The sequence below is a fragment of the Malania oleifera genome, chromosome 13 (genome assembly GCF_029873635.1).
Source record: "Malania oleifera isolate guangnan ecotype guangnan chromosome 13, ASM2987363v1, whole genome shotgun sequence".
NCBI classification, from domain to species: domain Eukaryota; kingdom Viridiplantae; phylum Streptophyta; class Magnoliopsida; order Santalales; family Ximeniaceae; genus Malania; species Malania oleifera.
Window position 1 is genome coordinate 86,344,761 of NC_080429.1, and position 13,250 is coordinate 86,358,010.

At 36.2% G+C, this 13,250-nt stretch overlaps 1 protein-coding gene across 2 annotated transcripts in view; it reads right to left on the reverse strand.

Annotated features, from left to right (window-relative positions):
• Nucleotides 1-13,250, reverse strand: part of LOC131146087 (uncharacterized) — a 108,923-nt gene that overhangs the window by 17,148 nt on the left and 78,525 nt on the right. For both annotated transcript variants that reach the window (XM_058095379.1, XM_058095380.1), the window contains exons 11-12: nucleotides 4,808-4,973; nucleotides 2,237-2,382 (exon numbers count right to left, since the gene is read on the reverse strand). In XM_058095379.1, the coding sequence (XP_057951362.1) occupies nucleotides 2,237-2,382; nucleotides 4,808-4,973 (312 nt within the window). The remainder of the gene's footprint in view (nucleotides 1-2,236; nucleotides 2,383-4,807; nucleotides 4,974-13,250) is intronic.

A 13,250-nucleotide genomic window follows, 5' to 3' on the forward strand; every position in this document is an offset into this window, starting at 1 on the left:
GGGTTTGCCCTTCTTGAAAGACTTTCCGTTGTTTCCCCTTATGCCAAACTCTTTGGACGAAGCAGTAGTATCCACCAGCATAGTCAGTCAAGCACTCTGCGGCAGCTTGTGCGGTAGATGAGTCTTGAGCTCTTTGGCTATGAAGTATTGTTCTTGCCTACGGTTTCAACCCCTCAAGAAAATAGAACAGCTTGTCCTTTTCCAACACGTCCCTGATATCCAACATCAAAGCAGAAAACTGTTTCACGTATTCCTTGATTAACCTAGTACGCTTGAGGTCTCTCAGTTTCTTCCTAACATTTTACTCAACATTCTTAGGAAAGAATTGGCCCTTGAGCTCTCTCTTCAAATCTCCCCAACAATCCACAACACAGCGTCCATTTTCAATCTCATTGTACTTGGTACGCCACCACAGTTTGGCCTCACCAACCAAGTTCATAGTTGTAGTATCCACTTTCACTTGTTCTAAGTCCTTACTCAAAGCGTGAAAGTACTGCTCCATATCAAACAAGAAGTTCTCCAACTCCTTGGCATCACAAGCATCCCCATACGTTCTAGGTTCTAGTACCTTGGTCTTGCTAAACCTCTTAGTGTGAGTTTCCCATAGCAAGAACCACCAAATTCACCTTTGCAATCAAATAAGCTATCTGAGCTTGCAAGGTTTCCACTATGTGGTGAAAGTCCTCTGACATTTCCCTTATCAAACTTTGTTGATGCTTTTGTGATCCCACCACTTCATCAACACATTCCATCAGTCGGGCCAACTCTATGGCCACAATATTGGCTGCCGTCTCAGCCTGTGTTTCCAGCACATTAATTCTCTTAGCATTGGTTGGCATGGTCATTTACCAAAATTTTACTTGTTTCTTTTTTATAAAGGTAGTATTTTCACACTCCATTAACATTGTGTGTCTAGCGAGGGAGGCAAGTAAGCTAAAAACATTGACAATAGCTAGTCAGTTTTACAAGTTGATGAACACTCACACTCCCCTAAAGAGCTTTTTGTGGTATTCTCACTTTGGCACTAGGAAACATCAAAGTGATCAAGAAGGCATACTGCCTTTTTTAGCATAGAGAGAAACTACTATTGGAAAATAAACCTACACTAGTATTTACATGATAGAAACTCATCCCAAAGACATGTGGTCACAGGCAAGCATAACGCCTTGAACAAGCTCCGCTCGTGACAAGCCTTGAGGCGTTATGGCATAATCATTTTGCCAATTTTTTTTTTTTTTATGTAAAATAGCAGGCAATTTTGATACATACTAAAAAACAAGGAAAATTAGGAAAACAACAAATAAATTTGGGAAAAAAAAAAATTACTTGTTGGAAATTATAAGCATTCAAACATAAAATCATTCAATTAAACCATGCTAAGATATAAACATAACATAAATCATGTTGATGATTTAAGATAGCTCTTAATTGCTTTGAAAACATTTAGGTTTACGAGTTTTAGAGATTGAATAAGATTAGAGCCTTCCTTAAATTTTTCTAGCTCTAATATACTATCCAGATCTGACCATAAAATCCCAAAATGTGTAGAACTCAAGTTATGAACAAGGCACACATTTTATGCGAATGTGTAAGCATTAGTTATTGAAGATAATGTCATTCAAAATTCTTATTCTCGATCAAGTCCGGTGCTTGGTGTGCAAATAAATAGAATTAACTAGAATCACAAATTCAACCAAAAATGGTCGAATTTAGTAAATATGTGGGAACTAGAAACAAGTATCATTATTGCCCCCAATTGATAAATATTTTTCTAAATGTTTTTGGAAAAGGAAAAATTAAATGTACTCTTTCTTCCTTTTTTTTCTACCAATACCAAGCAAAAGAATTTTCAAGAATTCACTTTTAATTCTAATAATCCCAAATAGCATTATTGGATTTCTAAATGAATCGAATTGAGCTCAATTGAACTGAATTCTACATCAACATGATTTCAAGTACAGTGTTACTGTACTAAAGTACTACACATTATACTTTCATGGATGTGGTAGTTTAGACTATGCCTCAAGGCATTTTAGGCATGCCTTAAATTGGGCAAGTATCAAGTGTTGATTATGCCTTTTAAAAAACATTAATAACAATAATAATAATAACAATAATAATAATAATAATATAAAGGATAATAAAATCATATGCAAACAGAAAGCGACAAAAATAAACAAATTTTTTTGTAAAAGCTCTCTAATATTAGAGAAAAATTGAAGAATATTGAACATACAGGTGTTTCTGCAGCATATGGAGACTGCAGATCATCGTCATTGATAAGACTCTTTCCAGGCCCAGCCCCAGTATCAGATTCTGCGGTTGGATCATCTAATAGATTCTGCTGTTGTTGCTGCTCCTCAACTTTTGAGGAACCAACATCTGTATCATGCATGAATAATATGGTGTTAAATATATTAAAGCTTCCTGCAAGACTTGCTTGTTTCACCGAATTTATTTTTCAAAAATAATAAAAAAATTTCACCTTCAATCTAACTTCGTCTTAATTAACTAATAATTAAACAAAATTCAACACAAAGCTAAAATAATTCATAGAAATTTAATTTCAAATTAATTTTGATGGGATATTCCCATTGATTGTCTTACCTTACATAATCCAGACAATTATATAACAACAGTAAGATAGCAACAGAAGTCTTGGAGGCAGCATGAAAAATAAGGGGCAATTTGGTACCCCTGTAAAAAACTACAAAAGAGAAAACCAGGAGCAAAAACTACAAACTGAAAACCAGATTGATCCAGTTCTTCTCACGTTTTTTCCAATTATAGACATATCACAAAAATAGGAAGACTTGGATCAAAAGAGGGGAAAAAGGCCAAGCATCAGTGAAAAATAAAGAAGGTACACATTGAAGCATCTCTCATTTTGTAGTTCTTAATGCATGTTGCCTCACCTCAACCTCTATGAAGCGCAAAAGCCATCACTTTAGTGTGCCTCTCGCCTAGGCACATTGGACTATTATATAAGTGAAGCATGGGTGATAAAATATTGTGATACATCATTTTGTCAACAAATAAAAAAAAAGAAATAAAAATGTCACACATAATGTCACACATCTTTTCAATGACAAAGCTTTTTGACTAGGCGCTTCTGGATGTCCAGAAAGGGCTTTCTTCCCTCTCGGAAGTCATATTACTCCTATTCATACTTCACTTTCTTCTATCCCCCTGTACTAGTCCTTCTCTAAAATTTATGTGAGAGTGGCTTGGGGGTTAGAGAAACTAATGAGGGATCTCTTGTGGTTGGGCGCAAGAGAGTGGGAAAGAGACCATCTTGTAGATCGGGTGGCTGTAAGTAGGTCTGAAAAAGAGTGGTTTGGGTCCAGGTAATTTGGTGTCCAAAAACATTTCTTTGGTAGGGAAAATGGTTATGGCGCACTTTCCTTTATAACCACACTTTCCCTCGCATAAGGTAATCTGCAGTAAATTTGGTCTTCTACACATTGGATGGAATGCTAAAGATGGGACTAATATTTACCTATTTGAGCCCTTGGAAATTTTTTTCTCAGATCTCTCTCTCTTTCTTTCCTAATGTCTGCTGTAGTGTTGGTAATGGGGAAAGAATTCATTTTTTAGGAGGATCATTGGATTAGGGAGGCTCCTTTGGCTAGTGTATCCTCATTTTTTCATGCATTTTCTTTTCATGACACTTCTAATTCTTCCTTTCTCCTCTCACAAGATGGTGGATAGGGATTTCCATTTCATGAGTAACCCTAATGAGGGAGAGACTGATGAATGTGCCCTTTACTAATGTGCTTCTTCTGGGGAATTTTTTCGCAAATCCTTCTTCTCTAATTGGTCCATGACCCCAGTGCTGTTCCTTCAGCCCTTCACTGCTTTCTTTGAAAAGCTAAAGTTCCTTCTAAAGTTAAGACAGACAGCCACCCTGGGAATATTGAATACTAAACTTCCTTCACATTAGTAGACCTCATTAGTCCTTATAACCTGAAGCGTGTATCCTTTGCTTCGAGAGCAGGGAGTACTGTTCGAACTTGTTCTTTCATTGTCATTTCTTTTGGTCAATTTTGAGTAAGTTGTGTGGTGATCTTGGAGAGAATTTGGTCTATTCTTCCATGTTGGAAGTGTTTTGCATCATGAGATGTAGCAGATTTGAGAAGGGGACAGGGAGAAAGGCTTTGCAGCAATGCTGGTTTATGGCTATTTTCTGGTGTCTCTGGTTGGAGCGAAACGGTAGAATTTCTTAGAGAAATGCCATTTCTCTCATTTTGCTTTGGAGTAGAATGGTGTTCCTTACTTCTTTGTGAGTCTCTTGGCTAATGGTTCTTCCACATGCCCCTCTGGCAGATTTACAGCGGGATTCCAATGCTTCGATCCAGTAGAGCTGTTCTATATGCTATTGTTTTTCTTTCAGTTTTTTTTTTGGGTTATTTTTCTTGTATTTCGGGAGGATATCATATTATCCTTGTTTCCTTTTCTTCTTGTTATTCTTCTCCTTCTCTAATAAATTTCAGTGCTTATTAATTAAAAAATGGAAAAAAGAATGGCAAGTCACATTTGAACCCAACTTTAATTTTTTAGTTTGAGCTTTTTAGCATTTACACACTTGCACATGATTTTTTGAAAAGAATGACATATCATAATTGTGTGTCACCTGCATTTCACTTACCAACTGGCCTCAAGCAGCTGCTTTGAATCACAATACTTTTAATCTATAAGTTTTTAATTGCAAAATTTGAGGAAACAAATTGACAGCAATCCCAAACCCAGGTGCTTAAAATGATATTTACTCTAATAAGAAAGAATTGAGTTTTGGGTCTAGGAGTACCTGCATCTTTTGTTCCAGTTGATAACATTGCTTGCTGACTAGACTGTTGATGGATGGAATTTGGTGGCTGCTGTAAGGAGGTAGATGTAACAGTGCCGATGCCCGATGCCTGGACTCCAAGCCCCATACCAACTTGAGGTGACACAGATGAGCTCTGAGAATTGAACTGCAAACATGGATAATGCCGTGAAAAGAAAATATACATATTGATCTATGAAAAACCAAAATTGGTGCTTAACAAAAGTAGTTTTTTTTTTTGTTAAATAAATCTTTCATATTTTTTTTTTAATTTTTTATTAGTAAAAAATATATATATTAAAAGGGCATCAAGGGAATGCCAAACCAAAGTATAAGAAAGGGTGCCAAAAAAATATAAAAATTACATTAAACTCATTTGCTGCAAGTCCACTGCAAACTAATAGCCACAGTAAACCACTGCTCTTTGCTGAACTGAAGCGTTGAGATTGAATTTTTGAAAGCTCATCTGTTCCTCTCTTTCCATAAACACCAGGAAATTGCAAGAGGAATAAGAGACAAAGCCTTCCTCTTTCCCTTTGTTGCTGGAATCCATGGTTTTAAATAAAGGCTGCGACCGCTACATAACACCGTTACATAACGGTTTTTTGGGTTACCAATACCGTTACACACTGCGAAATCAGTGGGAAGAAAAATCAAGGCCGTAGCGGCCGTTACAAACCGCGACCATTACGTAAAGGCCGCTGCGGCCTTGGCCATTATGTAACCGCTACAAGACTATTACACCAATAAATTATTTTATTTTTTACCTTTTCTTCTCACTTTTTCCCTCTCTTTCATATATCATTCTCAATATACCAAGTGGCAAGAGGGGGGGAAAGATTATAAAGAGGATGACAATGATACAAAATTTGCTATTTCTTTAAATACTCACAATGTATGCATTAATTAACAATTTGAAAATACTAACTTGTTAGGAAAATATTTTTATTTTGCTAATATTAGTAATGTGATATTCATGTTTTATATTTTTCAACTTCAAATTTCTTTCTTTTCTAGCTATTTTATATTTGTATTATTCGTATGTCTTATGTGTCTAATAGATTAATGAAGTGTCTAATGTATTTTGTTTTATTAATTAATTTAGCACAAATAAGAATTTATCATAGATAAGAACAATGAGAAGTAAAAAATACACACACATACACACATAATTTTTCTATCAATGGTGGTTTAAAACAAATGTAAACTTGTTACCCTTACCAAATAACTTAGTTACTCAAACTAAAGGATCCAAAATACACTAAAACTCTTTCTAAGAAGGGCTAAAAGCTTAAAACATGCAAGTATGCTAATATGCACAAGGTTGTGCGTGCTTCAAAAAAATTCACGGCTGCTACACCCGCTTCCCGTTATGTAACATCCGCTACTCCTGCTTCCCATTACACCCTGTTACCAATACGTTACGCTACCCTCTACCGCGATTTAAAACCATGCTGGAATCCCTCTCCAGGCCCAGAGCTCCCCTCCAGCAGATCTAGCGGTAACCCAACTTTGTCTGATAAGAGTCAAAGCAACATCCAAAGATTTCCAGTCCAGGGGCAATAGAGAAGGGTACAGTCTACTGATTCAGCCTCAACCATGCAAAGGGCACATCTGTTGGCAATGGAGACCCCCCCTTCTCTGCAAGTTGTACAGCGTCAAGATCTTAATATGAGCTGCTTCTCAGGTAAAAAAAGCAACCTTATTTGGGGCAGCTGTCTTCCATAATCTGACTTACATGTATGATCTCTATCTGCAGTTCTTGGAAGTACGACAAGAGGATCAATAATTACTTCAATGAGATGAAACAAAATCATTGGAAACTCAATATAGGAAAAACCATCACATTAATGTTCGTGAGATGCAGAAACAGGGAGATAGATGACAACTTTTAGCATCTTAGCGGGTTTGAAACAATCTGGTACAAGATTTCTTGGAATGCAGTGCTACCTTCATTTTTAGATGTCTATCCTCATGTTCTTCATGCCTCCTCTGGCATTCATCCTTCAGCCCAAATATTCTAAATTCTAGTACTGAGAGGTCTGCCTTCATCACTCTGGGTGTTCCTCTTGGTCACGTAGGGACTTACCAGGATGGTTCAAGAATTCATGGTGGTAGAGACAGGAGTGACAGAGGTGCACCGCACAAACGTACTAATTGTGGATGTGCTGATGTGGTGGTCTGACCAATGTTGGGACTACATGGAAAGTCTCATGATACAGCATACATGGCAGTAATAGAATGCAGGATCAATCATATTAGAAATCCGATATATTAGGATTGGTTGCCATAATATTTAGGGGCACAGATATTCTCTCAAGAAGAAATGCAGCGGTGGAGGGTTTGGAAGCTGCCACTGAGTGAATCCTCAACACACTTCCAAATCTTACAAAAATTTTGAGCAGATGAGAAATTGGTAACAAAATGGAAAGGGAAAATTTGTACTGCTTCATTATATGGATTAACATAAAATTTAATATGATTGATATACCTAGCATTTTCTATCAACTCCAGTATACTGAAACCTTGCCCCATTTTACTTAGCAAATGGCTCTCTTACCACAGTTAGTAGGATAAGGAGCGTGAATCCTACTAATTATTTTTCGCTTTCTTATGTACTATATATTCCTGAATTTCCCTTTAACCTGTTAGTAAATTGACAAAATCATTAAACTATTCAATCAGATTTCCCCCCAATTTTGTTGTTATTTCCTTGTTATTCAAGATTTGAAGACGAGGAAGACAATTAGCGAAGGACATGATGCTAGGGACATTACTACTTTGATTCGCTATCCTTGTTTTACCAATCGAGAGGAGTAAGACTTTTAGGAATTTGATTTTAATTTAAATATATAAATAAATATAACATCTATTGTAAATAATATAAATTTTATCAAGTAAATTATGAAATTCGTTATATAAAATTTCAACACTCCAAATTCACAAAACTCCAACTCTCTTTGCCCATGAATTGTAAAGCTTACAGCCATGTGCCTATCCAAGGAAACAAAATTAGTACCACTCAGTTACCTTTCCAGCCAATAAATAAATAAAATAATAATAAAACACACACATTGCTATTTTGAAATGTCCCTCACAGCTCTTATAAAGTTGAATTCAGCCCTCCTCTATGTCAACTCTCTCTTTTTTTCTTCTAATGCACATTATGTCAAGGAATCAAATGTAAAGAGGCAAAGGGGCCATTTTGATCAGTATACCAGCTGTAATCTCACACACTTGCTTTTCAAACCATCATAGGTTGGGATTGAAGAAGATGGCTAAAGGAAGAGGAAGGTAGGGATTGAAGAAGCTGGCTAAAGAGAGAGAAAGGCAAGGAGAGTTTGCAGGAGGAGTTGCTCACATGCAACCATCTCAATGTGAAAAAGAATTCTCCTTGTGAAAAAGAGTGCGCAACGGCAGTTCATATCTTCCCTTTCCCATAGGAGCTTGCGGTGATGATCAATTGGCTCTGAACAAATGGAGCACTCATAGAAGAAAGGGAGAGGCTCTTTGATTCATCCAAGGGATTACGAACAAGAAGACATATGTGCCCTAATATGTTTTTCTGTTGTTTTTTAATATTTTTTATATCATTAAAAAATAATTTAATTGCTGGACTCAAAAGGTGTATTCCTTCTATTAGAATTCCCAAATCAATTGGTATTTCTAATTAATGTGTTAAGATTCCTTAAACCAAGTGAGATTCTATTTAATGTTAGAATTGAGATTTTTATTTAATGTGCTAGGATTCCTAAATCAATTAAAAATCGAATACATTAAAAACTTGAATTAAGATATTTTGCATTCCTAATAGAAGTAGGGTTCCTTACCCCATATATATAACCCTACGGGGCTTTTTCATTCAAGCAATAAGATAATTCACAGCCTTTGGCTAATTTGGAGGCAAATCCCCTCAAGTGATCAACCCTATTTTCTCTTTGTATTTTCCATGCCTTCAATTTCCCAAATTTCTATATGATAAAACCTTAGGGTCTAATCACCATCTTTGAGGCATAAAAAAGCATGCTTTTGCAGCTAAGGCATACACTCCCATTCCAAAAATGTACACACTTTGGATTTACACCTTTTAAATTATGCATTTTAACAAAAAGCCTTGACAGGTGCCTCAGGAATACCTATAAAAAACTAATATTTATTGTCACCATGGTCATTCCCCATTAGAGAAATTCTAGAAGTTAATTCCTATTTTGGGTCCTCTAGCTAGTTTAGAAAGTGAATCTTGTTGATTAAGAAAGCATCAGCAATTCATTTTCTGTTCCCCAAGTATACAGGCAATTTGTCCTTTTTCTTTTAATCAACATTTAGATACATGGTGTCCTAATTGTGTCCATTCTAAATTGAGTTCCCTGTATTTTTACCTTAATGAAAGATCATGCTGAATTACTTTTCATCTATAGTGCATTCTGTTTTGAGATTAGAACTCAATTTGATATGCCTATTTGAATTCTTTGTAGTGATAATGCACAGCGGAGTTGCTAAATGAAAAAAAAAAAAAAAACATTCTAGACGTCAACCACACCATATTATACCAAATGAATGTGTATTAAGATGGATTTTGGCAGTATGGGAACTCCTGTACTCACTCTATACCTTCTACTCAACCCACAAACTAGAGAATAGCAACGGGATGACCTTCGGTGAAGAGTGGGCTGCTCTGGTAGAAGAAATCTTCAGCTCAAGCTGAAATTGTCGTGACAAAGGTCCCTTTTGGTCACATTATGTACCCATACATTCAGTTGTGTCCTTGTCCAATTAGTTGTCTCATGGGATAGATAAATTGATCCCCCGTGCTCTCAAATGTGTTTCCTTGGGCATTCTCATTCATAGAAAGAATATTATTATTCTTATCCTAGCATCAATCATTTTTTTGTGCATGCTGATGTCACTTTCTTTGGGTCTACTCCCCACTACTTGAGTCTTTGAGACTCAAAGACTTTGATAATGATTCCCTTCGATTACCTACTCATTTTTGTCTTGATTGTGGGCCTTTGGACTCTACCTTCTTCTTGTCCTCCTGCACCTTTGCCTCCATTGAATCCCTCTTGCCAATTGGATCGTCCTAAGTTGCAGGTATATGAACAATGACACCACAAGCCAGAGAAAGAAAGAGGAAGGACTTAGATAATGTAAAATGCATAAAAAGTGAGGATGATATTGTCTTGGTTAAGGAAGAAGCCTCGTAAGAAAGATGGAGCCGTTACTTTTGTAAGCTATTTAATGGAAACAAAGTAGAAGGCTTAAACTTAGAATTGACAAATGAGGAAAAGCCTAAAAATACGAGATTTATTCGCAAAATTAGAGTCAATAAAGTTAGTTTGCATTAAAAAAGATGAAAATGGGAAAGCTACAGGACTAGATAACATCCCATTGAAGTTTGTAAATGCCTAGGTGATAAAGAAATTATATGGTTAATTAATTTGTTTAACAAAATTATAAAAGTTAAGAAAATTTCAAATGAATTGAGGAAAAGGACTTTAATAGCTATATACAAAAATGAAGGAGATATTCAACATTGTAATAACTATATTGGAATTAAACCTATAATTCATACAATGAAACTGCGAAAAAGGGTAGTTGAACAAAGATTAAGGTTAGAAATGAGGGTCTCAAAAAATAAATTTGGTTTTACGCCTAGGGGATATACTTAGAAGCCATATATCTTTTAAGAAGATTAATGAAAAAGTTTAGGGAAAAGAAGAGGGACTTGCATATGTTACTTATTGACTTAAAGAAAGTTTACAATAACATACCTAAGGAATTTTGTGGTTGGTTTTAACAAAAAAAAAAAAAATGTGTATATGGTAGCTATATTGATGCCATTAAGGATGTGGACGATAGAGTAATGACTAGCACTAGGACAACATGTGGAGAGGCAAGGGAATTTCCGATCACAATAGTTGTACATCAAGGATTTGCTTTGAGCCCTTATCTTTTTGCTTTAACAATGGATGAACTTATTAGGAGTATCCAAAATGAGGTTTCATGGTTATGTTGTTTGTAGATGATATTGTCTTCATCGATGAAACTAAGGGTTGAGAAGAAAATAAGTTTTAATTATGAAGAGAAGCTTAAAAATCTAGAGTTTTTAGGATAAAATAAGACAAAATATATGAAATGCAATTTTAGTCATAATATGACGATAATCAAGAAAATGTTAAACTTGATGGTCAAGAAATCAATAACAGTAGTAGATTCGATATCTTGGATCTATTATGCAAGCTCAACAAGAAAGTAAAGAAGATGTAATGCATTGAGTTAAAGCATGTTGGGTAAAATAGAAAAGTGCTTCAAGCATACTGTGTGATCGTAAAATACCGTTCAAATTAAAAGGGAAATTCTTTAGAGCGGCTATAAGACCAACTATGCTATACGCATCAGAATGTTGGGCAACTAAGAAACAATATATCCAGAAAGTAAAAGTTGTGGAGATGAGAATGCTAAGGTTGATGAGTGGTATAACACAAAAGATAAATTAAGGACTAAACATATTTGCGGCAAGTTAACCATAGCTTCTATAGAATATATGATAAGGGAAGGACGAATTAGATGGTTTGGGCATCCGCAACTTATGCCAAATAGTTCGCTAGTGAGGAGTGAGTTTACTATGGGGGATAGTAGAAAGAATAGGGATAGACTTAAAATAACTTAGAATGAGAAATTGAGTAAGGAAATTGCCAATGATCATGTAAATTTGCAGAAAAAGGATTCACATAGCAGACCCCACCTATTGGGACTTAAGGCTTGGTTTGTTGTTATTGTTATTGTTGGGTATAATGTTGCAATGGATGAAGAGATGGATGCTTTGAGAATCAACAATACTTGGGCACTTGTCACTTTTGGCTAGTAAGTTGGTGGTTGGTTGCCATGACTATTTACTAGCAAGGTCAATTATGGCAGCTCAGTTGCTTGCTTGAAGCTTGGTGTAACAATCTCAAGCCCATTGTCCGTTTTGGCCCACCAACCTCATGATTTTGTCCCATAAAAAGCACCTAACATAGTTGGAGCCCAATCCATTGTACTAGGCCCAAGGATTCCCCCTAGTACATAACATACCCTCCCATCCAACCTATGACATCCTTTTCAAATTACCTCTGTGCAAGGTCCCACATGATGGTAACCCCAAGGTGGCTCTAATACCAAATCTAATAGTCTAAGGCCCAACTCTAGTGAGGCATTATTCGTTTTGGTCCATTGTATGTATTGGATCTCTTAAGCCACTACATTTAATTGGCCTCAAATAATAGGTTTACATGGAGCGATCTCTTGGATTTGTTGCTTTAGGGGAGTCAAGGTTGGTTTGTTCACCAAAGTCATCATATTGCCTACTGCAGTTTTGGCCTTCAGCAATGTGCAGTAGATCAATCTGTATTCTATTGTCACACTAGCTGCATGTAGGATGCTTCTCATTGTTTAAGTGCACAATATTGTCATCATATGAGATGATAGTCAAAGGAATATAAAACCACGTAGTTATTGGATACCAAGGTATCTAGATCTCATATAAAGACTGACAAATATTAAAAAGGAAAATATGTGCTTCATTTGTAGGATGAGACAGGTTCTTGGGATCCAAGAACATTGACAAACTCATAGACCCCAACAAATATGTGTTTGATTTGTACGATGATCCTAGTAAAAGGCTCATTCCAAATGAGGGTCCTTTGGAAACCACTGCTGTAAGTCAGTTCCTTGACGCTCCTCGAATCAGTTACTGGGGTGCTATTATGTGTACCCTAAGATATCTCAACAATGCACCTCAAAGAGGTCTCTTGTGTCAGGATCATGATCATCCCAAATTTTTAGGGATACACAGGTATAGACTGGACTATCTCGCCTTTAGACAGAAGGTCTACTATTAGCCACTGTATATTTGTTGAAAAACTCGGTATCTTGGAAGTAAGAACCAAACATTAGTTGCAAGATCAAGTCCAGAGTCTGAGCATAAAGGCATGGCACATGCTCAAGAATATGTTGGAAACTTGGAAGAGCTTGGGTTCCAGACTCCAGCATTCACAGCCTATGGAGTTGATGTGTGATAATGAAGTGGCTGTTCATATTGCTTCCAATCTGGTTTTCCATGAGAGGACAATACATATGAAACTGGATTGTCACTTCGTTAGAGAAAATATGATAGAAAAACTCATCATTTGAAGTCTGAATATCAGTTGGCCGATTTATTCACGAAGGCTTTGATGAGGTACCCGGGTTAAGTTCATTTGTAACAAGCTAGGAGTGCATATCTTATATATGCTCTAGCTTGAGGGGAGTGTTACTGCTTAGCAAGCAAGGCCATAAACTTCAGTTACTGCATATAGCATTTATTATAAACAGAAAAGGAGACCTACCCATTCAGCACATTCTCCAGTCATTGCCATATTTCAACAGTAACAAAAAGACACCTATA